General features: G+C 41.0%; 1 protein-coding gene across 4 annotated transcripts in view; it reads left to right on the top strand.

The window, feature by feature from the left end:
• Positions 1-24,454, top strand: part of MLF1 (myeloid leukemia factor 1) — a 29,410-nt gene extending 4,956 nt beyond the window's left edge. The window contains exons 2-10 of one of the 4 annotated variants that reach the window (XM_056849684.1): positions 4,783-4,936; positions 10,103-10,147; positions 10,264-10,299; positions 10,960-11,004; positions 17,880-17,966; positions 19,994-20,122; positions 21,736-21,895; positions 22,104-22,236; positions 24,148-24,454. In XM_056849684.1, the coding sequence (XP_056705662.1) occupies positions 4,783-4,936; positions 10,103-10,147; positions 10,264-10,299; positions 10,960-11,004; positions 17,880-17,966; positions 19,994-20,122; positions 21,736-21,895; positions 22,104-22,236; positions 24,148-24,259 (901 nt within the window). In that variant the 3' untranslated portion in view covers positions 24,260-24,454. The remainder of the gene's footprint in view (positions 1-4,782; positions 4,937-10,102; positions 10,148-10,263; positions 10,300-10,959; positions 11,005-17,879; positions 17,967-19,993; positions 20,123-21,735; positions 21,896-22,103; positions 22,237-24,147) is intronic. The other 3 variants (XM_056849685.1, XM_056849686.1, XM_056849687.1) reach the window with 3 other exon arrangements.
• The last annotated feature ends 885 nt before the right edge of the window (positions 24,455-25,339 follow it).

Raw genomic sequence — 25,339 nt, 5'->3', positions numbered from 1 at the left:
AAAATGATGGTTTTACCCAAAATGCTTTTTTTATTTCAAAATTTACCAATAATTAAGGGGGTTAAAATATTTAAGGTATGGAAAAAAGATATTTTAAACTTCTTGTGGAACAAAGGAAAACATAGAATAGCTTACAAAAATTTGATTCAACTAAGAGATATAGGTGGATTAGGCTTACCAGATTTAAAAACGTATTATGAAGCAGCATGCTTTGTATGGTTGAAATCTTGGATAATGTTAGAGGATACTGAATTATTAGAATTGGAAGGTTATAATTTACGTTTTGGATGGCATGCTTATTTATGGTATGAGAAAGAAAAAGTAAATAAAGATTTTAATATTCATTTTGTTAGAGCTGGTTTGTTTAAAGTGTGGAAAAAGTATAGAAAGATATTAGAAAATAAAACTCCTGGATGGCTCAATCCAGTGGAAGCTTTTATGAGAAGAGGAACTCAGCTGAATTTAGAAATGGATATATATAGAAATATTATTAACTGGAAAGAAGGGATATGGATTCTAAAAAGTAGAGAAGAACTGGATATAAAGGATTGGTTTCTATACTACAAAATAAGAGATATATTTAATAAAGATAACCAAATTGGATTCAATAGAAATAAATCAGAATTAGAGAAAATATTAATAAAAGGAAATAAAGGACTGATAGGTAGAATGTATAAATTGTTAATGGAAATTAATTTGGAACAAGAAAGGGTTAAACCAATTATGATTAAATGGATGAAGGAGCTAGGTTTTAACATAGATTTGGAACTATGGGAAAAATTATGGAAAAAAGAATTTAAATTTACAATAACCAATGAAATTAGAGAAAATCTATATAAAATGTTTTACAGATGGCATATAACACCAGTGATGATTTCTAAAATAAACAGAGAAGACAGGGGTCTGTGCTGGAAATGTGGTAAGGAAAGAGGAACATATATGCATGTATGGTGGTTTTGTAAAAAAATAAAAAAATTCTGGAAGAAAGTTTTGAAGGAAACGAATAATTTGATTAATGGTAGTGTGAAAAGAAAACCATTATTTTGCTTATTGGGAATACCACCAAAAAATATCAATGATGAAGACAGAATTGTCTGCCAGTATAGCTTTGCTGCTGCAAGAATTGTGATAGCTAAAGTTTGGAAGCAAGTGAATAAACCCTCAATTAATATCTGGAGAGAGAAGATATGGATATATATGAGGATGGCCAAATTAACAGATTTCCTACATGGGAAAGATATGGAAAAGTTTAAACAAACTTGGTCAAAGGCCGCCTCATATTGGGATAAGATGGCAAAAATGGATTTTATGGTTATAATTAACGAGTTGTAGAAACTAGAGTAATTTTATACCTTTGTATTTTTAATAGTAAAATCTGATTAGACACCTGCTGCGGAAGTCGGGTGAAGGGTCACTCTTAATGGTGGGTGGTGGGGGAAGGGGTATCTTTTTCTTTCTTTTTTTAATATAAGAACTTTGATATTTGAGATTGTAATAAATGAGATATATGGATACTCCTCCAAGTTTGTATTATGTATTTTGTAATTTTTGTTACTTATTTTTTTTTGTTATTGTTGTTACATGTATTGTTTTTTTGTTTGATATTTTTTATTGTTAAAAAAATCTTAATAAAAATCTATAAAAAAAAAAAAAGAATGCACTAACTCGGAGGGTGGTGGAGTCTCCGTCTTTGGAGGAGGTCTTTAAGCAGAGGCTGGATGGCCATCTGTCGGGAGTGCTTTGATTGTGGGATCCTGCATTGCGGGGCGAGGGTTAGGGTCACTGGGGATGTGGGGGGGAGGTAGTTGTTAATTTCCTGCATTGTGCAGGGGGTTGGACTAGATGATCCTTGTGGTCCCTTCCAACTCTATGATTCTAAGATGTTGCACCACTAAATTCTAGTTTCTTTAGCTTCCTTCATATTTTAGTCATAGTTATGCTTTAAGAATGCATGGCAAACATCCCCTAACAATCTCTTGATAGATGTTTGCTTTGCCCTCTTAATTGTCCAAGCTGGAACTGAAAATAAGTTGCTTTGGAGACAAGGTTGGCATACAGAAAATGATTCAGCAGACATAAGAGAGCACCGGTTAATAAAATCCATGCTACTATATGTGAAGGTATAAAAACATTAATGTTAGCCAAAAGTTCCTTAACAAGACCAGGAATGTGCAACAATGAATTGTTTTATTACAGGAAGTATGGATTATTATATGTATATTTGCACTGTATCTGTTCAGGAGGTAGCCAACAGTGTTCCTGAAACAGTTGATGTAAAGAATGAAATAATAAATATGGAGTATGATTTATTTTCATCAGTCAGAATTTTTTGTTCAACAAAGTAATTTGCATTCTTGACTTAGTAATTCATTGCAACTGTTAACATGGAAACAGGATCAGGGCTAATATAGCATGGCTAGGCGATTGGGCTATGAACCCTTGTTCAGATCTCTTTGCCATTAACTCCTTCAAAAGTCCTTTTTGAGTTCCCAGTAAGGGATCTCATTGCCAAGTGAAAAAAATTGAAGTATGCTACCCAGCTGTAATAGATCCAATAATTAGTGCAGTCCACATATCTGTTACCAAAAAAAGGCTCATAACATAAAAATCAATGAGATGGATATAACAAGGCCAATAGTTTATATGTGTTAATTAGAGTGTTCTCAGTCACTTCTGTAATTGGCAGAATTCCTGGAGGCATTGTTCAAATGTAGACAGATTACATCCTGCCACCCCAAGCAGTCATTTGCAACAATATATTGGGATTCTGCAGTTTCCTTGATGTCTCAGTGGCTGACAGTTGTCCTGTTTAGGAGCTGTTTGGAGTCTAGCCTAAACTGGATCCCTTTGCAGGGCCGTGCTGGATCATGCAAGTGGATAGGGCCACTTTCCCTTGGGGGCAGGATTAACTTCTAAAACAGTTTACTAATAGGAAAGCTTCCGTTGCCTCACAAGGATAGATCTTGTACTGGCAGGCCAGAAATACTGTCTAGGATAAAATTGGTTTTATAAATGTCTCTGTGTCCAAGCAGCTGCTGTTGGGAAGCTCTAGTTGATCTGAGCCAAAAATTTACTTGGTCCCGCCAAGTTTCCCCCCCCCCCTCTTGAATAGCTCAGACAGGTGCAGAAGCAGTTTTCCTCCTGCAGAAGGCAACCCTGTGAATTTAGTTTGTCAAGAAGTAGTAGCCTGTGTTATATTGTTCTCAAATTTTTTAAAAAATTATTTTTTAAATTAAGCGTACGATCATAAATTATTACATTATATTGGAACTTACTTTATGCTTACAGTTCCATTATTAACTTCTTTAATTAACACTCTTCTATATGCTGCTTATATTTTCATGTCTAATAATACCTTTATTTCTTAAATTTTTCTATTTCTATCATTAGATTTACTGTGTAGCTAAAGAATACATTCCATTTTTCATAGAACTCAGAGATTGATCTATTATGTACTAAAGATGTCAATTCAGCCATATTTGCACACTCTGTTAATTTATTTACCCATTCAGTTATGTCTGGGTACTCCTCTGCTTTCCACTTTCTTGCAAACACCAGACTTGCTGCTGTCACCATATACCTGATTAATTCATTATATATTTTTGACATATTGCTTGGTAAAACATTTAGAAACATGCTTTTTGGATCTAACACAAACTTAATTTTCAATATTATTTGCATTTCATCCTGTATCCAGTATTTTCTTGCCATTTTACAAGTCCACCACATATGATAGATTGTTGCATCTGGTTTTTTTTACATTTCTAGCATTTCCCATTAGAACCTTTATTAGCCTTTGCTATGTCTTTAGGTGTTATATACCATCTAAAATACATTTCATACCAGTTCTCTTTGTGTTTGACATTCCATGAACTTAATCTCTTTTGTCTGTAAATGTTCCCACTGGCTCATATTTATACTTTCTCCTAGATTCTGCATCCATTTTATCATGCAGTCTTTTACTTGTTCTGTTTCAGTCTCAAACTGTAATAACAATTTGTAAATTTCCCCTAAGCTCTCAAATTCTTCATACACTTTTCAGCTACAGCTAGTGCCTTGTACAAAACCAGCTGTTCTAAGAAAGCGTTTATGTAAAATATTAAAGGTGCAAATCAGTTGTGAAAGGAATCTACATCAAGAGGAGAAAAAAAACCCTCCAGTATGTAAAATGAGATCTTTTAGCTGCGTTTTCTCTGTTGTAATGGCATATATTCATCTGCCAGACGATGTATATTTTTCACTCCCTTCCAAAATGTGCAACAGATTACATGTGAGTGCATTTTAAAGACAGACTAGCATGCTGTGAGAAATAATATAACTGAAGGCTCCTGGGGCTCTGAGTTCCTTCCAACTGGCTTTCCAGGAGGGGAAGTAATTCTGCTGTGTTTCTACATTGGGAGTAATTGAATGATGCCATTGCATCCAATGCAGAGATGTGCCAGAATTACCTGACCTCAAAGGAGGTCATGCACTACATCTCTGTATGAGTTAGACTGCATTTCTAAGCACATTTACTAGAGAGTAAGTCCTATCAAACTCAGTTGGGTTTGCTTCTGAGCATATGTGCTGTCTCTTTGAGCATGAGTGAAATGTGCACGAGTTTTCATTTACAGAAAAGAAAAGTGAGCCGCAGCTACCAAAAGATATGGGTAACAGTCCATTCTTTATTATAGTACAGTAGCTAGTGTTAATTTTTACACCTCTGAAACTTACCTGTTTTCTAAATGCACAGCTAGCTGTAAACATTGAATGATTCCCCCTCCCCCTTCATATCTTCTCCAGGGATTCTTTTGCTGCACATCATGAGCATATGCATCGTATCTTTTCTGAACCATTTGGTCCAAGTCCATATTTTGCTATTAAAGATGATGGTGAAAGAACTCTAGATCAAAGAGGACGTCCTGATTCTCGGGTTGCTTTGAGGGACAATCACAAGGTATGTCTTTATATTGTCTTGCAGATTACCTAATAATCTATACCTTTGGTTCTTCCTTTGCCACTTTGCTACTGACTTGCTGCTTAGGCAAATCTGTTCATTTCTCATTGCATTTAGTTTCTCACACATAAATTGAGACAATTATGTTTAACTCCAGTTGTAAGTAGTCAGCCAGAATTAGAATGTTTTGCCTCATAGGGTAGACAAGCTAAACAACTATAGGACAAAATAAAATGTAAGTTTTATCTCCTACAGGCTGTATCAGTGGGCACCCTGAACCTTATGTTTACACCACCAGTATACTGTATCTGGTTGTAGTGTTCATGTAACACTGTTGTGCCTTGAGTTATGCATGTGAATTGGGTGCCTTGTCTCATAATAACTCTTGCTGAGGAAGGATATATTGGAATCTGCCTATACAAAAGGTAAATCAGTTGGCATAAAACCAAACGCATGTCATTCTCAAATAGGAACACTTAATAGCTTTATAAATAATAATAGTTATGGTTTTAGGAAACCACTTACAAAGAGCTATGTTCAGATTTCTGTGGCACACTTAGGGCTACAAAACTCTTGTTTGTTTTTGAACGCAAGACATGTTTAAACACTTGCCTTTAGCCTTTGAACAACTTAATGCCAGAGCTGATCCAGTGGAATTTGTGTTCGGGGATAACACAGCTGCAGGGGACCATGGAAGAGAGCCAGGCCCAGTAATCTGCACGCTGAGAACTGGTGCTTTAATAAACCTAGCTGCAGAAACTGTCATCTGCAGGTCACAACGATAACTCCCAGATATTTTGTTCCCCTTGTGCTTATAGTCCAGAAGCTGTTTTCAGTAAAAATCCAGTTGCTTAAGATCCATTTCTGGCATAGCCAATCAGAAGCCTTGCTGGGCCAATGCCCTACTTGGCCCCGTTCACTTCCTAAAAACATCTTGGCAACCATCATGGTGCCCACAGGTACCACATTGGGGACCCCCGATATAACTAAACTGTTATGAGAACTGTCTTAATGCAGTATCCTAGGAGGAGGGTATGACACTTTTGTAGTTCCAGCAGATGTCCTCTTTAATTCTTAAATGTTCTTCATGGGGATCATTTTAGTATTGTGTATTTGCAAGGAGAATGTATGTATTTAAGTTGCTTATTTACAAGGGGATAAGATGCAGATATTGCAACAGTTTTTGCTGATAGTATGCATTGGTCAGATCACCCAAAATCTGAGATCCTGCTAACCAGCAGAAATAAACTGAAAAGGAAGCCTTCTATGTCTCTGATGATATACATATCAATGTTTTTCCTTTTTTTCCCCCCTTGGGTATGTGCTTTAATAGTCAACGACTATAGATTTGGGGTTAATGCCAGCCTTCTGTCAACAGAGTAAGTTTTCAGAACCATTTTTTTTTTTACCATCTTCCTCCAGCATCCTTAGAAAACACTGCTGAGGATTGGGAACCCTTCATAGAATCATAGAGTTGGAAGGGACCGCCAGGGTAATCTAGTCCAACCCCCTGCACAATGCAGGAATTTCACAACTACCTCCCCCACACACACCCAGTGACCCATACTCCATGCCAAGAAGATGGCCAAGATGCCCTCTCTCTCATAAACTGCCTAAGGTCATAGAATCAGCATTGCTGACAGATGGCCATCTAGCCTCTGCTTAAAAACCTCCAGGGAAGGAGAACAACCTCCCAAGGCAGCCTGTTCCACTGAGGAACCGCTCTAACTGTTAGAAAGTTCTTCCTAATGTCTAGATGGAAACCCTTTTGATTTAATTTCAACCCGTTGGTTCTGGTGCGAACCATGGCATACTTCAGAACAGTATGCCGTGCAGCAATGGGGTATTGCAATAGAAAGGGATAATTAGCCACATCTGTCCATATCAGAGCAAGGAGGTTAGCGTTGGCCAATTTTCCCTTCTTGGTACAGCACCCCACAATACATGGCATATTATTCTGGAGGGTCTACCAATACTCAGCAGTGGATCAGCTTTTCCTTTATGGGCAAAATATTACCACAATAGACAGGGTTGCAAAATTTCTGTAACTGGCAATGAGGTTCCAAGAATTCAAATCCTGATCTTGCTTAGCCCCAGCTTTCCATGTTCTTTTTTTATACCTCACTAAGAATATATGCCAATAAAGATGTTGTTGTAGTCAACAATGGCTTTTTGGTGTACAGTGGAGGCAACAGGATGTTTGGTAATGAAGATTGTTTATCCTAACTGTTCACAGAAGTCTTGAATCCAGCTGAGGGATAAAATTAGTTGGAGGAGGCATGCTTTTAGCAAATATGGGTTCCATAGAGCTGACTAGCTCTGTAGTTGATCATATTATTAGTTCTTGAAGATATATAGTCCATGTAATTGTGCATTAATTTCCCCAGAAAACAGCCTTCTACAGTACCCTAGAACTAATCAGATGTGTTTACTTAAGCATTACTCTTAAGCATATTTTTCTTCCCCTTTTCTAAAATGGAAAGACATGGTGACTGCCTCCCGACATTGCCAAAACAGAGATGAAACTGCAGTTTTTCCAGGATTGGCCTGAATGTATCTTGCTGCCATGCCTGTGCCTTCTCCCTCATGCCTCTGTTTGCACATGGAGCTTGATTCAAAACTTCCTGGCGTGATCAAGCTCTGCTTAGAAAGGGAGGAATGAAGGAAGTGCACAAGCTTAGAAACAAAATGGTGTTTGTGTCTGTCATGGGCAAATCTCAGTTGAATCAGTTTGCTTCGTAGAGTTATGGCTCTTCTGCAGGTCAGTAGGCATTACTGTTTACTTTCGTTTTAAATAAACATATTTTCAGAGGAAATCTGACCCCATTAACATGGAGCAAACACCTTCCTCAAAATACATGAAATAACTAATGCTCCTGTTGGGTTAGGTCATAAGTAACATCCTTTCATTAAAGGATTGTGTCCTTAAACTCTATTGCAAATTACAAAATGATAACAATCTAGATTTTTCAGCAGCAGGAAGTTAAATGTTCTAATCCACAGGTTTTTGGGAGAGGAGGAATATATCTCAAACCGGCTTCTGCACACTTGTTACTGTGACAATAGCACATTGCTGAGCATTAATTCTCTATTCTGGTTGTGGTCAGGGATGACTCTTCAAACATGCAGCTGAATTTCTCTGGCTCTTCAAAGTGTTACCGCATAGTTGACGGTGGTAGGGCAGAATGAGATTCTCTGCCCCTGGGATGAGTAGAGAATGTTCAAGGAGGCAAAAGATGGGTGTAAGAAGAGGAGAGAATGCAAGGGAATAGGAAGAGAGAAATAGAAGATGAGTCATGGGATGGGAGAAGGAGTACAGGTTGTGGGTTACAAGAGCAGTTTTGCATGTCCTTACAACAGCTAAACTTGCAGTTGCACCATAAAAAAAGCAACGTGTTTTTACTGCATGAGTATAAAATGCTAGTTCCAGCGAAATGCATTTCCATGTGATAGCTTAGTACAGCAATACCTTTCTTGCATGCTTTTGACAATTCAGATTTACACCCAGATATTCCACAGAGAGATATTCAAGAGCAGTTGGCCAAATTCTGATAGTCACTGGTGTTTATAGCACCATCTATTTATATATGCGTACTGGCATATAATTTCTTCACTGTGGATTTATAAGTCAAACCATTCTGTATATGGTGATAGATTTACTCAGAACTTCTTTGCAATGACCTTTGAAACTGCTGACATGGGAGAGATGATTTGGTTTATTGCCAAGGTTCTATGAATATTTTAGAGAATATGTATGTATTTCATTGCTAACTCTATATTAATCTCTTGCTCTTTACATAAAATGAATGCTTGTGCTCAGACTAGCTGCATTGCTTATTTTAATTTTTGTGACCTGCAATTTATTCCAGCCTTTTGGAACTTAGTTACTGAAATTTATATGTTGAGTAGGAGCAGATTTGTTGGTTTTAATTAACTTTCCATCTGAACTAGCTTATCTTGAACGCAGATAAATAGAATTGAATGTTTGGGGAAGCAGGAGTTGTGTAAAGTACGACACTTGGTACCTTAAAGATATAGGGCAGGGGTTTTTTTTGGTACATTAAAACATATGTAATCATTACTGAATTAATTGAATATGAACAGTTTGGAGGCCAAACTAGATGTGACACTCACAGCCATGTTTTTTCCCCTCATAATTTTGCCTCACACACAAAAGTAAGCATAGTCAAATTTATCATCAAAAGGTGTGGAGCAATGAAGTGAACTGAAGCCTCCTCCTTCTTGTTAGTTTCCCATAGTCTTTCACTCCAGGCACTTTTCTCTGCTGATTGTAAAAAGGGTAGCCAAGTTACTCTGTTGTAGAAAAATAAAACAAAATTCCAGTGGCACCGTAAAGATGATCATTTATGGCAGTATGAGCTTTCATGGGTCCCAGCTCACTTCTTCAGGTATGTGAAGGGGAGACCATACTGGGAATTCTTCTTAAGGAAAAGATTTCTGGGAGGGACAACTTTATAACTGCTTCTCCCTGAGTAGTTGTTGTTTACCCTATTTATCCTTCTTCATCACTTTGCTTATCCGTTTAAAACTCTGACCTTGGTCATCATCCATCATGTGTCACTGCTAGTTCTGTTGGTTTATGACAGGATTCACACCTAATCGTTCTACCTCAACTCCTCCCTTTTCCTCCTTACACAGAGAATTTACACTTGAAAGATTATTGTCAGAATCCATACCAAACCTCTCTGCCTCAGGTCCCCCGCCTTGTCATATTCCCTAAAGAATTCCCACTGTGATCTCTCCTTCACAAATCTGAAGAAGTGAGCTGTGACTTTCAAAAACTCATATTGAAATAACACTGTCTTTAAGGTGCCACTGGACTTTTGTTTTACTTTTTTTCTGCGCCCAAGTATTGGAGCTGCCTGGGGGGACTTCAGGTAATAGTCTACGGAGAGGAGAGGAGAGGAGAGGGTTCAGTTCCACTCGTCCCTTTTGACCATAAAGCTCACGTTGTATGTGAGCAAAGTAGATCTGTAAACAGTAAAGATGGCCGCTGCCTTCACTTTTAATTAGAACCTCGCTGTTGTCTTCCTGTGCTTTGTTCCAGCACAAGAAGAGACATATTTCAGACATCCTACCAAATGGGAATCCTTAGCCCACTGAAATAGTGCAGCCATTTATATGAGCTGATATTTTTCTTTTCAGGCGATGAGCTGCTTCCGTTTGCCCTTTGGCAGTTTTGGTGGCATGGTCAGTATATTATGGAAACACAGCCTCTAACTTCTGGTGTTATGGGCATGCCCTCTTTCTAAGTGCATTGTATTATTTGTGCGACCCTTTTACGTGAACTGATGCTTATCTTTCAGGCAACAAGTTTTCCGCTTATGCTTTTTGGCAGCATGGTCAGTAAACTAAAGAAACACGCATCTTTTGCTTCTGGTGATAGGGCACAGTGATCTCTTTCTCTCCAAGGTCTTGTCCTTATCCACTTTATTTTGTTTTTGGGATCCTTGCTCCTAAAATAAATATTCAAATGCTTCTCAGGTATACCTACTTCCTCTACCTGGGATTATGGGCTTGGTTGTAAGAAGACCATATATTTTTCTTAATAAACATCCGTCCAAATAAATTTCTCTAAGTTTTCCCAAATAGGATGGAGGGAAGGAACCTTAAAAATATAAAATTGCTATTCTGTGAGAAATTATCAGTTGGAAACCATTTTATAAAGTATTTACTTGAAAGGGTGATGGTGAGTTTTCACTGCTACGTGCAGCCGTGCTTAAAAAGAGCAGGAGAACTAGTAGGCTTAGTTTCAGTGCAAGACATGTCTGCATACCAGTTTTAACAAAAGCTTGCACCTCTCGACTAAGGTGAGGATCTTGCATGAAATACTGGCAGTGACTGATGGCAGATAAGGCATGGACTGTGCATCCTCATTTTGCAAATAGATCATAAGCAGTAGATTTAATGTGAAACTACAATTTGGATGTGCTGCATGCATTCCATCTGTAGTTTGTATTCCTAATGCAGCACTTTATGTGAACCAATATTTTCTTTTTCAGGCTATGGAATTCCCTTTTATGCCTTTTGGCTGTTTTGGTGGCATGGTTAGTATACTAAATGAATGAAGACTTCTAATTTTTGGTGATAATGGGCATACTGTCTTCTTTTTCTAACTAAAGCTAAACTTTTTTCATTGCGCTTTGTAAAATGTGTCTGTTTGTGTCCCTCGAATATTCATCTTTCATCTTGTGATGCTGTTTTTGAGAGGCCTATTGAATGAATGAATGGTTTTATTTGCATTTAGTCATAGGCCATTACAAACATATCAAGGATACCACAAATACATAATAAAATATTAGATTAATAACATACTGGATTAATAATAAATATACATAATAAAACTTTGTTAAAATGATGCATACAAAACAACAAAATAATAGCTAAAAATTGTGGTGGCGTCCCAATCAGACAATGGGACCTAGCTACCATTAAAATCAACTTGAAGGATCTACTCCCTTAGCAGCCATATTGGCCCTTATTTTCTTTGCTGCCACAGCATACAGGGCAGTCCTATAAGAGACAAACCCATTTGTATCTTTTAACAAAAATACTAGTTTCTCGGCTCTAGGACAGGTGTTTAGGCCAGAAACCAATCCAACAAGAAATTTACCCCTGGGTTCCACATAAACAGGGCATTCAAATAAGTAGTGGTATAAATCCTCTAGAGCAGATGTCCCACAGATGTAAAAACTTTAGTCTTTTGGAATTCGGTAATAACGCCTGGACAGTACAGCCGTTGGCATTGTTTGAAACCGCAGGGACGAAAAGGCTGCTGTAAGCTTGGGGTTTGGTATATTGACTAAATAAGTAGCTCTAAGATGGTCAGTTTTGAAAAGTTTAAACCAAGGAGCAGTTCCCGATTTCAGAATCTGTGTTCTGTCCATCAGGGCATTTAATTTGTAGACCCAGTCTTTAAGTTGGGGAAAATCTGCTGATAGCCCTAAAAGTCATCTGGAATTGAGTACTGAGATAATATCTTATTTAACAAATTAAGGCGTGATGGATATTTCATTAGCATGATGTTGAATGATTGACTGCTAAACGATTTTGTTCTAGCTATTTTGTTTTTCCCCCCATAATTTTAATACCGCTAGGTATACACTCGCCCTGAGTGAGGGAAGACCTGTTTCAGCCCTCATCAGAGCAGCGGGAGTCCCCTTGGGGAGAGCTAAGATACGCCTGAGAAAGTGATTTTGGATTGATTCTAGACTGATAAGAATATCATCTTTCCAGCCCCATACTTCCACTCCATAGAGGAGATGTGGTATGACCTTGCTTTTGTATAGTTTTAGGACAGGGTCTATAAGAAAACCTCCCTTGGTGTACAAAAAATGTGAAGTAGACCCCACTATCCTTAATGCAGAGGCCCTAGATGTTGCTAGGTGCACATTCCAGTTGAGGGTCTCCTTAAATGTAACTCCGAGGTATTTAAAGGAGCTACACTGCTTGATTGGGTTGCCAAGTATACTCCAAGATGATATTTTGGGCTTTTTCCTGAAGACCATGACTTTTGTATAAGGGGCCTATTGAAATTAAACTCTGTGCAGAGCTTGTAATTAAAATCCTACTCCTTTTTGTTGCATATTTAATTTCTCTGCAGCTATAAAAATCTAGTCACGTGGTCTGTGTGACTACTTTCTTGTATTTCTCTGTTCTGTCATATCATTCAACATGTCTGTTGAATCTTCTCTTTCAATTGTGAGCTTCTATAGTATAGGTGTCTTCTATAGTAATCCCTGTGACTGAAGGCATTGCTTGTGTGTATTCCAAAATGGCGTGTTACTCCAGGATGGCACTGTAGCAATCAGATGCCCGGTGAAGCTTGGTATCTGTTATGCTAGTGACTAGGGCTGTCAAAAAAAAAAAATTCGGTACAGTTCGGATTCGGCTGAATTTGACCCTTGTGGGGTCGGTACGTGCCGAAGTCCGAACTCCCCCGCTTCGGATCCCCGGTAATTCGGGGGGATCCGGAGTTCGGGGGAAAATTCGGCCGAAGCGTGCCTTCAGGGATTCCCTGAAGGCGCGCGGGGGCCCTTTAAACTCATCTGCGCCTCCCAGCTGGGAGGCTCAGATGAGTTTAAAGAGCAGCCCGCCCCCCTTCAGCAGGCTCCGCTGAAGGGGGGCGGGCTGCCCTTTAAACTCATCTGAGCCTCCCAGCTGGGAGGCGCAGATGAGTTTAAATGACAGCCGCGCCTCTCCAGCGGGCTCCGCTGGAGAGGCGCGGCTGTCATTTAAACTCATCTGCGCCTCCCGGCCGGGAGGCACAGATGAGTTTAAATGACAGCCCGCCTCCCTTCAGCGGGCTACCCTGAAGGGGGGCGGGCTGTCATTGAAACTCATCTGCGCCTCCCGGCCGGGAGGCACAGATGAGTTTAAAGGGCAGCCCGCCCCCCTTCAGCGGAGCCCGCTGAAGGGAGGCGGGCTGTCATTGAGACTCATCTGCGCCTCCCGGCTGGGAGGCGCAAATGAGTTTAAATGACAGCCCGCCTCCCTTCAGCGGGCTGCCCTGAAGGGGGGCGGGCTGTCATTGAAACTCATCTGCGCCTCCCGGCCGGGAGGCACAGATGAGTTTCAATGACAGCCCGCCTCCCTTCAGGGGAGCCCGCTGAAGGGAGGCGGGCTGCCCTTTAAACTGATCTGAGCCTCCCAGCTGGGAGGCGCAGATCAGTTTAAAGGGCAGCCCGCGCCTTTCAGCGGGCTCCCCTGAAGGGGGGGCCGAATTGGCCGAATTTATTCGCGAACTCCCGAACTCGCTGAATTCGGCCCCCCCGGTTGCCCGCCAGATTTGAGTTCGGATCCGTCCGAACTGAAAATCACCGAATCAGGGGAAATTCGGTTGATTTTCAGTTCGGACCGAACCGAATTGACAGCCCTACTAGTGACATAGGTTCCTTTTGAGAGCCAGCATGGTGTAGTGTTTTAAGAGTGGTGGACTCTGATCTGGTGAACCGGGTTGGTTTCCCCACTTCTACACATGCAGCCTGCTGGGTGACCTTGGGCTAGTCACAGTTCTCTCCGAACCCTCTCAGCCCCACCTACCTGACAAGGTGTCTGTTGAGGGGAGAGGAAGGGAAGGTGATTGTAAGCTGGTTTGAGACTCCTTAAAGGTAGAGAAAATCGGGGTATAAAAACCAACTCTTCTTCTTTCCTTTGCCCTTTCTGTTGATAAAATATATTATCTGGCTATGATTGTCTTACTTTATAGAAGAAATTCTTGCATACTTTTGTGGTCTTCTGTTATTGCTTACTGTTTGTATATTCTTGAGGTGTATGCTTGAGGTGTATCTTTCCCAGCACTCAAGCTACCATATTGGTTACTGGGGAAGTGGATATTTATTTATTCACTTACACTCTTCTATTCTTGGTTTGGTGTTGGCCCTCCGGCTGTCTCCCCCTACAGTTCATTGTTCTTTCCAAGTGCTATATGGAGCATGATTATAGTTGCTATGAACTCCTGTTGGATAGTCCTCTGACGTAATCAGTGAAAAGCAAGACAACTTCTCATCTGCATCCTTGCCTCATCTCATGGGCTTTAGGAAGTGCTGTCCTGCAGTGCAAGGCAGCTCTTCTGCAGCAGTGTCTTGGGCTGCGAATTTCTAAAAAGCAAAACTATTATTGTATAGTAAAGGGGCTGTGGCTCAGTGGTAGAGCATCTGCTTGGCATGCAGAAGGTCCCAGGTTCAGTCCCTGGCATCGCCAGTTAAAGGTACTAGGCAAATAGGTGATGTGAAAGACCTCTACCTGAGACCCTGGAGAGCCGCTTCCGGTCTGAGTAGATAATATTGACTTTGATGGACCAAGGGTCTGATTCAGTATAAGGCAGCTTCATGTGTGTACCTCCTTTCTTTTTCGGCTTAATGTGACAGTGGTCTCCTCTGCTACGCTAGTTTGCATTTGGCCTTTTTTCCCTTCAAAAGGATGTATGTCAGTAAATGATTTTTCTTCCTCTGCAATCTGCTGCTCTATGTAAGCTAAATATTGCACTGTGCATTTTCATCTGGGACTTTGGGCCGTTTCCACATGGATGTTTTCCTCCGCCTTGGCTTCCTTACCGCAATGCTGTTTTCACGTGCAACTACAGGACGTCATCTTCTACTCATCCTGCTTCTGTTCCCCCCCCCCCCCGGTTTTCTGTGATACTTCCCAAACCTGGTTCAGTATGACGTTTTTGGAAATACCATAATCAAAACACCTCTGGACATTGTATGTATAGATGGGGAAGTGTGCATTTTTGCAGGTCCAGCTCATCATCAGGCCATTTTTCTTGCCTCAGCCCCCGTTTTCTGCCCTCTACCAAAGGGCTTTAAAAAAAAAATCAGGAATTGCTAGATTGTTATAGCATTACAACTTATAGCATACCATGACTATCTATTACCGTTATCCCAACCTGCAACAAAAAGGGCTGGAGACTTTTTAAAACATGAAAGCTGAGAACTGCTAAATTGTGGGCACAGATCATAGTAATGCTCCAGCAATCCAGCAGTTTTCAATCTGCTTAAAACTATCCATGGAGGGGGGAAGCGGTGAGGGGCTGAAGCGAGGAAAGTGAGGGGGAAATTGCATTCCGTTGCCACTATGAGTGTCTCTGCATTCTTAGCAACGAGGAGAGCCACACAGAATTGTCTGAGTGTGGAAGCTGCTTTTGAAGTTTGCATAAGCCGTAAGATTTATACCTTTTGACTCTTGATTCCAGTCTTTGCCATTTTGTTCCGGATTATATGTTCAGCATGTACACTTTTTTTCAGTTCCTTTCAGCCTTTGTCTGGGACTATCAGTGTTAATTTTAAAGCTCTGTCTGTAATGCATATGGAAATGATCTAAACTATCTCTCTGGGGAGTTTGCATTTGGACCTGTCTGCCAACAAAACGTTCACTATAGAATTGCCTGTGCAATTAGCTCAGTTCAGACATTGGCCTTTTATGCAGGGACGTTTCCCCATGGTCACCCCCGCCAACTGCTTTGGAGCTTCTTTTTGATTATGCCTGCCTTTTCCACCCATCAGAGGTCGATTTGCTCTCCCCACTCATTTTGCCCGCATTTTCCAGAACAGCATCTGGAAAAGGCAGGTAAAACGGGGGGGGGGGAGAGCGAGGCAACCTCTGACGGGTAAAAAAGGCAGGCATAATAAAAAAGAAGCCCCGAAGCGGTTGGCAGGGGTGACCGCGGGGAAACGTCCCTGCATAACAGGCCATTGTACCAAATCCATGGTGGAGTGATGTCTGAATTAATACACTGTAGTGTTTGAGAAGCCAGCAAACCAGAAACCATGGTTTTGAAGAGGGTTTGCTGATCGTGTGTGGGGCTGAGGGGAGTTTGCATAGTTCCATCATCCATTGTGGCCATTTCTGCTCCTTTTGAGGGCTTCAGGTCCTCAGAACTAGAGAGGGGAGGGGATTTTTTTGCAACATCAGGTTCCTCCTTCTCTCCACTGGGTCTGCAGTGGAGAAAGAGCCCAGCCATCTCCTCACTGCCCTTGCTTCTAAGCACGTGCCCAGTTGGCTCCCCCGAAGTCTCATGAGGCCATAGGGGGAAGTCCTTCCTTCCCTTCCCTTGGTCAGGCTGAGGTGGCAACAACCACCAGAGGTGGCTGCATCAGGGACTTAAAGGTCCAGAACAGCATCACCGCTCTTTGTGGTGATCTTTGTTTCCACCATCGTGGCGGGGAACCATCTGCTTGTCCCACAGCAACTGAGTAAGGCCAGGGGTGGCTCCGGTGATGGGGGTAAGGCCTGATTCTGGACACCGTGGCTTGAGGTGATTGTCTGAACTAACAACCTTGACGGCTGTTGCTGTCTCTAGAAGTTGCTGCGTCGAAGAAACCAGAGCACTGAGCAGACAATGAAAGATCAAGATGATTCACATTAAAGTATACTTAGTGTTCTGAACTATAGTTAATGCAAATCAGGGTTTGGTGGGGTGTCTGGATTGAGTCATAGTTGCTGTTGTAACCTGACTTAATCCTTTAAGTGACCCCTGTGTGCTTTCTATAAAAGCTTTTGCATGCTTCTGCAGACATTCCCTGTGTGTCTTGTTGGTAATCCATCGTTTGGAATGCATGTGACAAATGGTGTCTGTGTAAATGAAAGCCATGGTAACCAAGAAGCCATAATAGACATTGGAGCCAAATCAACCGCCTGTCATACAAGCTTGCTTGTTGTACTCCCTCATCAGACCACAATTCTGTATCTTCTGCAGCAAGTGAAATGTTATTCCTAAATTACAAATAATAAATCAGACAAGGGAATCTGAATCATGTCTGCCTTCATCAGCCTGTGAATTGCTGACCTAGACCTATCTGTTGGATTAATCCATACTTAAAGGAAGCAGCTTTTGAGAGCATTTAACTGTAACTTAAACCAGTGGTTTAAAAGGAAAGACTGAATTTTGTTCCTTTAGCTGAAAAATACTTCATAAAAATCACAACAGAGGGCAGACGATAAGGTAAAATCCTTAATTTCTAGAAACATTCAGGGGGGGGGTGGGCATTTATTGTTTTCACAGTACAAACCAGACTTTTGCTTCTGTTACTTGTGGGATAGTAACTTGCAGCTGCAGTGGTTGGAAAATATATCCTAAAACCCCATATGTGAAGGTAATCCATGTTTGCTTGAGGTGAATGGGGAAAGCCCTTTCTTATCCCTTCAGATGTAGCGTGACAGCATGTCGCGCTGTCCTCTCCAGCAGACTCAAGGTCAGCATGATAAGAGTTAAAAGAACAAAATGACCAAAAGTAACAGATTGATTTCTTAAAAACCAAATAAGAAAACACCTTGTGTCTATAAAACCTTTTTGTTGCTGGGCCTGTTTATCACTATCCTGGTGCTCTTGCTTGCTGTTAGAGGATGAGCGTTTGACGAGAACCTTGAGGTGAACATTTATCGCTTCTCTCTAACCACCCTTCGTCGTCTTTTCTGGCAGAACATGGATTTTAGGGATCCCTTTTCTGCAATGGACAGAATGATGTCAAACATGAGAAACAGTATGGTGGAACTACAGAGAAATTTTGTAAGTTACTGTTTACTTTCATGTTACACTAAAACAGGCATGCTCATCAGTGGAGTGATAGGGAGGAGAAACTATTAGAGGCTGCATAACATCAAATGCTAAAAGATAACTGTCAGGACAGTGTGGCAACATTAGCAGTGCTTTTTAGGACAAGACATACTCCAGTGTGACTATTCTGTTCATGTTGCATTAAAAAAAAAAACCCTTGTCATTACCTCTATTTATATATTTATTTACATCATTTATATTCTGCCTTTCTCCCCAGTGGGGACCCAGAGTCCCCTCCTCTCCTCATTTTTTATGCTCACAACAACCCTGTGAGGTAGGCTAGTCTGAAAGTGTGTGACTGGCCCAAAGTCACCCAGAAAACCTCTGTGGCAGCGTGGCAGAACTGAACATGAGTCTCCCAGTTCCTAGTCCAGCTCTGTAACTGCTACATCACACTGGCTTCCACATTATAAAGGTTTCTTTTATGTGCACTTTTAAGAAAGGAAGGGGTTTTACATTTGGTTTTTAAAGAGCTGCAGTGTTTTCAAGAGCATAATTATTTTCTCAAACTTGCCTTCATCCTGTTGCCTCCCCCGCCCCGCCCGTGGTTGTAATTTCTACTACATAGAGTGCCTGCAGAAGCTCCTGCATGATGCAGCCACTCAAATAATATTTGTGGATTTAAATTAACTTTTTTTAACAATCCTACTAGCCCACTAATAACTTATAGCCACTTGTGATCTACAAGAAAAAGTGATTACCTGATCAGATTTGCAGTAGATTTATACTTGATACAGCCAGGCAAGCGGTTGTTTGCAAGACTGTTTGATCTTACAATAAACTCAGTTCTGCATTCTCTTATTCGAATGAGGACTTTTGCTGTACTTAGTCTTTCTGCATGCTGCCATCTTCTTTTCCTTAGCCTCTGTGAGGATATCGTCCCGATTATCCCCAGATGATTTTTCCACAAGGCAGAGGAAAGAGGACAGGTTCCTCTTGGAATATGTATCGGTGCCCCATGCCTTGAGCATCTGGCTTCCACAGCCAGTTGCACAGGAGAAAAACCTTCACACATCCAAACTGGCTCCGGGGGTTCCCTCCCCTCTCTGTCTGACCTAGTGGTCTGAGATCTAGGAATCCATTGGCATGCTATCATCTTACTGATGTTCTCTGAGTGCCTGAGACCTGGGGCTAGTTGACACCTTCCAGGCTGCTTCAGTTGGCCATGATCTGCACACACTGCCTGTAGGTTACTGACTGTTAGTGGGCCACTGTGTTCTGTTATCGGAGTCATGCAAATCTCTGCTGGCATTTCCCTCTTGGTGCCTATGCCGAGGGTCAGGGAGAGAGAGCACTGACTTTTTTTTTTTTTTGCTTTGTAGTAACTGGCTGCAGTGCTTTAGCTTTTGATAGTATTAATTCATCAGCCAGGAAGCAACTTCGGGGGGGGGGGGGGCTTGGATGTAGTCTGGCTGTGCCCCCAACCGTATTGGCTGCGCCATATGCTCACCTCCTGTTGGCGAGGGAGAATTGTGCTGGCAGCAAGTGACCTTGGCAAGGAGGTCACTGTGGTTTTGGCTCCATTTCCCACCAAAATTTCCCTCCTCCGCTACTCTGTGCCAGTGCTCGGCCTCTTAGTGGAGGGATTGTTCCCTCACCCCATGTTCCCTGCTGGGCTAGGATGTCCTCCCTACTTCAGAGTGGAAGGAGCCTTCACAATAAGCCCAACATTCCTTTTTGAACACTTTGGAGGACTGGAGCTTGAGTTGACCACATATCATTCTTGTGGTGCAGAGTGGTAAGCCGCAGTACTGCAGTCAAAAGCTCTGCTCACGACCTGAGTTTGATGCCGACGGAAGTCGGTTTCAGGTAGCCGGCTCAAGGTTGACTCAGCCTTCCATCCTTCCTAGGTCGGCAAAATGAGTACCCAGCTCGCTGGGTGTAAAGTGTAGATGACTGGGGAAGGCAATGGCAAACCACCCCATAAAATATAGTGTTTTTTCTGTTTGGAATAATTAATTTATTATGTTTAATCTTAGGATAAAATGTCTCTTGATCCAAATGGACACTCATTTGCTTCTTCCTCCGTGATGACATATTCCAAGAAGGGTGATGAACCACCAAAGGTTTTCCAGGCTTCTGCTCAGACACGCATGGCTCCAGGAGGGGTAAGTTTTATTCCTATTTATTCAAAAAGTATAGACGTACCATGTTGGCTTTCAGGCAATATAAGAAAGATTAGGTTACAATTCACAAATGTCCCAATGTTTAAAAGGAAAGAGCAAAATACATATTAGCCCTGATCTGGATATCTTAGGTTAGCCTGATCTCTCGTCAGATCTCAGAAGCTAAGCATGGTCGACCCTGGCAAGTATTTGGATGGGAAACCTCCCAAGGAATACCAGGGTCGTGCCATGAAGGCAGGCAATGACTAATCACCTCTAAACATCTCTTGCCCTGAAAACTCTACCAGGGCTCACCATAAATCAGGTGTGACTTGATGGTAAAAAAGAGGGGGAGCTGGGCTTTTTTTGGGGGGGGGTGCTTCCTCCCAAAAACAAACTTTGAATGAAGGGGAAGAGTTTAAGCATACGGGGAGATTAAGTTTCTTCAAATATAAAATTGGTATTGGCTGTTAGTATACCCGCACTTTTAAAAATAACATCTTTGGTGTTAAGATCAATAATTTTTAGTTGTTTCAAAAGGCAGTTTATGGGAAATAACTTTTTACCTACACAATATCATTGGAAAACACACTTGTTGCCTTATGTACATTAATAAGTCAGATTAAATACATGTTAAATACTGACAAGCGAGTTAGTAAAATATGAATGCAAAACTTATATACCAAAATGCTTCAAATAATGAGCAGTAGCACAGATAGATGTCTTGAATCAACCATTCAGGCCAAGTACTTGACTTTTAATTGCTTACATAACGCTTAAGGTGCCCTTTTATTGGCTTCCTCACAGCTGTTGCATCTAATTTTGCTAAGAAATTTGAATTCGAACCCTGAAGTTAAGTTCACGAAAGATTATATATACGCTGAAGAAGGCTGTCGAAAATAAACCGCAGCAGATCCCTTCAGAGCTCAAGCCAGCACTTGGTTATCAGAAAACTTCTAATAATATATCTATGAGCATGTTGATAAGTCATAGCCAAGATTTTGAAGTTGGTTAGCATGACATACTAATGGTTGGTGTTGCTTTCATGTTGTAAATACCAGCACACACTTATCTCTGTAGCTGAAAGCTCCATTCACAGGTTATATTTAGATTATGCCTTGGTGATTTTTGAAACCATTCTAGTAGAGTAATATAAAGACCTTGAGATGTTAGTAACCATTCCTACCTCAGTTGTTCACACATCTAAGACATGTATGTAGTGGTCACAATTCAGGAAAGTAATCATGCATTCAAGAGGTGGCTGTGGAGGAAGCTGGACTTTAATTTGTAGGGTTTTATTTTGTTGTTGGTTTTTTGTTGCTGAAGAGACGTGCTACTGCTTAAATTGAACAGCTGTTTGTTTCTTCAGCAGCAGAAAGGACGAGTGACTTTCCAAAGGCGTGCATTGTTTTTTTTTGTCTGTGCTCAGATCTCCTGGGGCTCTTTGCCCCACTTTTTCTTAATCTCCTCTCCCCCATACTTCAGCTCCCAGTTGACAACCAAAGCGCTTAAGTGGGATGCGTGTGCTGTTGCCATGACCTTGCCAAATTTGACCGAAATGTCAAAAATCTGACTGGAAATACTGTAACTCAGTGTTAACTTTTTTTAAAACGCAGATCAAAGAAACCAGAAGGGCAGTCAAAGATTCTGAAAGTGGACTGGAAAAAATGGCTATTGGCCACCACATTAAAGCTCGCGGTCATGTTGTTCAGAAGGCCAAGAACAGCAAAACTGGTGATGAAGAATTAAATCAAGAATTTATCAATTTAGATGAAGGTAAGAAACCTTCTGGCTGACATCCTGTAGTTCTTTATATATTGTTTTAAAAAGGTGACCTACACTGTCAAGAGTTTTACAGAAGCTCAAATGTGTCAATGCTGTATGTTCCGGATTATCGTATAGTGGAATATAGCAATTGTAAACATTTTCTACATTGGTTGTATCTCGTAGACACCCTCTAACAAAAACTTCACTTGTTGCATAGCTGAAGCTCATGCATTTGATGAAGAATGGCAGAAGGAGATCAGGCGGTTCAAGCCCTCTGCAACAAGAAACAGTATAGATGCTCCAAGACACAGAGGTATCCATCATGTAAGCAGGGAAGATGGAGCAAGAAGGTATGAACCATTATTATCCTTGCTATATTGTTTGCCTCATTTTCCAGGGGGGCAGGGAGGGGCAATCCAAAGCAGGTCTACTCAGAAATAAGTCCCATTTTATTTGTTGGGGCTTTCTCCCAGGAAAGCGTTCATAGAATTGCAGCTTAGTTCTGCAGCAGGCTCTAAGATATTGGTGTTAACGTTTCTTGAAGAATGGAGTGGTCTTGCCTGTTATAGCTAAAACCTTTCCCGTACACCTTTTTATGTTGAGGCTGTATTTGGAAGCCTGTGAAGTTCAGTCCTGATCCTGGTTTTTGTGAGCCAGTGAAGTGTTGGACTAAGGACCTGCGTTCAAATCCCTACTCAGCCACGAAGCTACCCTCTCACAGCCTAACTCACCTCACAGGTTGTTGTGTGGACACAGGTAGGGAGGGGAGAACACTGTATGCTGCCTTGAGTTGCTTAGAGGAAAGGCAGCATAAAAATGTACAGCTGTATAGGTCTTAAACTGAAGCTGTATAACTAACTGCAATCTTAAGGAGAGTTACTCCAGTCTAAATCCATTCATTTCAATGGGGTTAGACTGGAGTAATTCTCCTTAGGATTGCACTCTAACAGCCCATTCCTAAATGGAGGGTAGATCTGCGGCAGCCAGGAGCTGTGGAGCCGCGCCTCCTCCTCAGACTTCTCAGCCGCTGCGGAGGGGGGGGGGGGAGTTTTTTAAAAATAAAATAAAGAAAAAGGGAGGAAAGGCCCCATTGAAAACAGTGAGGCTGTTCCACCAAAAAAGGCGCACCAGCACCATCAGTCAATGCGTGCAGGAAATATTATGAGAGCACAGACTAATAATGGTAGCTTCGCTGAATTTCAGTTGTTTCTGCCTGACGATGTAGATGAGCTGCTTGGCCTATTTTGGCGTGCTTGAGCTTGCCAAGGAGGTGGATTAAGATGTGTGCAGGTTTGGATGGAGAAGATGGAGATTCGCTGCCAGAGCATGTAGCAGGGTCTTCTGCAGGTGCCAACCAGCAAATGGGCAGAATCAGCAACTGCCCGTACACGTGCCTTCACTGTAGTGTCCCCCACATTAGGAGGTCAGGAAGGCTCCCTTTCTCCTGGCTTTCCACAAGCTATGTAAAACTGAATTATTCGAGAGGGCTTTTCTATGCAGATATTTTGTTGACTGTTGATCTATACCACTGTGAATAGTTTGCTGTAAGTTGGGTCCTACTATGTAATTTTGCTTCATTTAATGTGATGTGCTAAAAATTTGCTTTGCTTCAGTTTTATATTTCTGGTTGGTTTTACAACCCAAATCCTATTTCATTGTTTATTTAACGTCCCATTCTGTTGATTTCATTGACTCACTCTGTGTAATCCACAGAAAAACATAAAAAACATAAAATAAGCATAAAATGTAGTGATGGCCACAGGCATAGGTAGCTTTAAGGGGAGATTAGACAGATTCATGGAGGACAGGTCCATCAGTACCTCCTAGACATAACAACATTCAGAGGCAGTAAACCTCTGAATACCAGTGCCAGGAGGCAACATCAGGAGAAGGCCTTGGCTTCTTTGCCCTGTTGTTGGCCCTCTGTACTAACTGGTTGGCTACTGTGAGACGGGATGGTGGACTAGATGGACCATTGGTCTGATCCAGCAGGGCTCTTGGGTTCTTATTATCTCATCCTTGTCCCCACCTCTTGAAAGTGATTGTTTGAGCCATAGTTGTAGATTTATTTCTGAGCAATTCAGCATAATTTGAACCCCAGTAACATTCTGTAGGTAGCCTTGGCTTGCTACTGTTTTGAAGACATTTGCCAGGTAACCTTGTCTGTCTTAGTAGGCTGTTACAGTGATTCCTGCCTCTTTGAAATAACAAGGTGTTAAGGAAAAGCAAGGAATCTTATTTTTAAAAAAACTTTGTTTCAGGGAGAAGACTCTTCCAAGAGTATCCGTCGAGGGACCTAGAAGGCCTAAATCTTCTGTGGAGAAGCTGAATATTAAGGGGTCGAATGTTCCTCTCAAAAGCAGCAAAAAATAAACAGCTGCGTTGCGTTTCATATTAATCTAGCTGTTTTAGGGAGGACCCAATGATTCTGGATCAATGAATAAGACCAAGCTCTCTGTTTTTAGCAGTAGTGAATTTTGCTCTTTGACTGCTGAATGTTCCTGAGCACTCCCAGCTAGTTGGTAACATTTGGTTTCAAGCAGTAAAAAAACATTGATACTGAAAAGCACTTTGGGGTTTGTTTGTTTTTAGTAAGAAGTAGCCTATTAAAGCACCTAGTTTTTTCATTAACGCCAAGCAATGTAGCAAGTTCAGAATGGAAAATTGTTATTACAGCTATTTGTGTAACTCATCAAAGGAATACAGTCAATAAACAGCTGTTTGTAACTCAAGTATAACTGGTGTCATTTTGGTGAAGAGCCAGTAAGTTGCCAAATGTAAAGCACTGTAAAAAGTATCTGTAGCTTAAAGCAATACTTTACTGTACAGCATGTACTGTTTTTAGACTTGTCATTATTGATGAGTCTTGCATGAAAGCTAAATTGTATAATTATGTCACCATTCTATCCTTTCTTCATCTTTTAGTATGACCACTGTCTTCTAAATTGGTCATTCTGCCTCTTTGTAATATAAGCAGGATACGTCTAGTTCTCCTTTTATAGCCATCCATTAAAATTAACATTGATGGGTAGGCTGGTGTAGGAAATCTCACTTTAAGATAGTGAACACCTAGAAATATAATTTGTCATCTTCTTTCAAAATAAGTCACTTCCATGTGTTGTAGTTTAATCATTAGATGTATTTGACTTTTCCAGTTATTTGGAACAGCAAAACCATTGACTAGAAAAGATGAACTTCATTTAGTTTCTATGGTACAACTGATGACTATTTGAAGTAAGCTACCAACATACATATCTATGAATAGGAATACAAGGAAAGTGGCCACTGAATTCCATTTTACTTCCTTAGCCTTTATAGGGGGTAGCAGAAATGCACAAAACCATTGAAGGTGTTGGAAGACTGCTTACAATATTACTTTTAAATGTATCTTAAGAGAGCTTTTGGCACCCCTCTACACATACACTCTGTGGTTTCATTTCTCTTTGTATTGAA

Source organism: Euleptes europaea, chromosome 5, assembly GCF_029931775.1.
Source record: "Euleptes europaea isolate rEulEur1 chromosome 5, rEulEur1.hap1, whole genome shotgun sequence".
NCBI classification, from domain to species: Eukaryota; Metazoa; Chordata; class Lepidosauria; order Squamata; family Sphaerodactylidae; genus Euleptes; species Euleptes europaea.
This window is presented reverse-complemented; position numbering and strand designations above follow the sequence as displayed.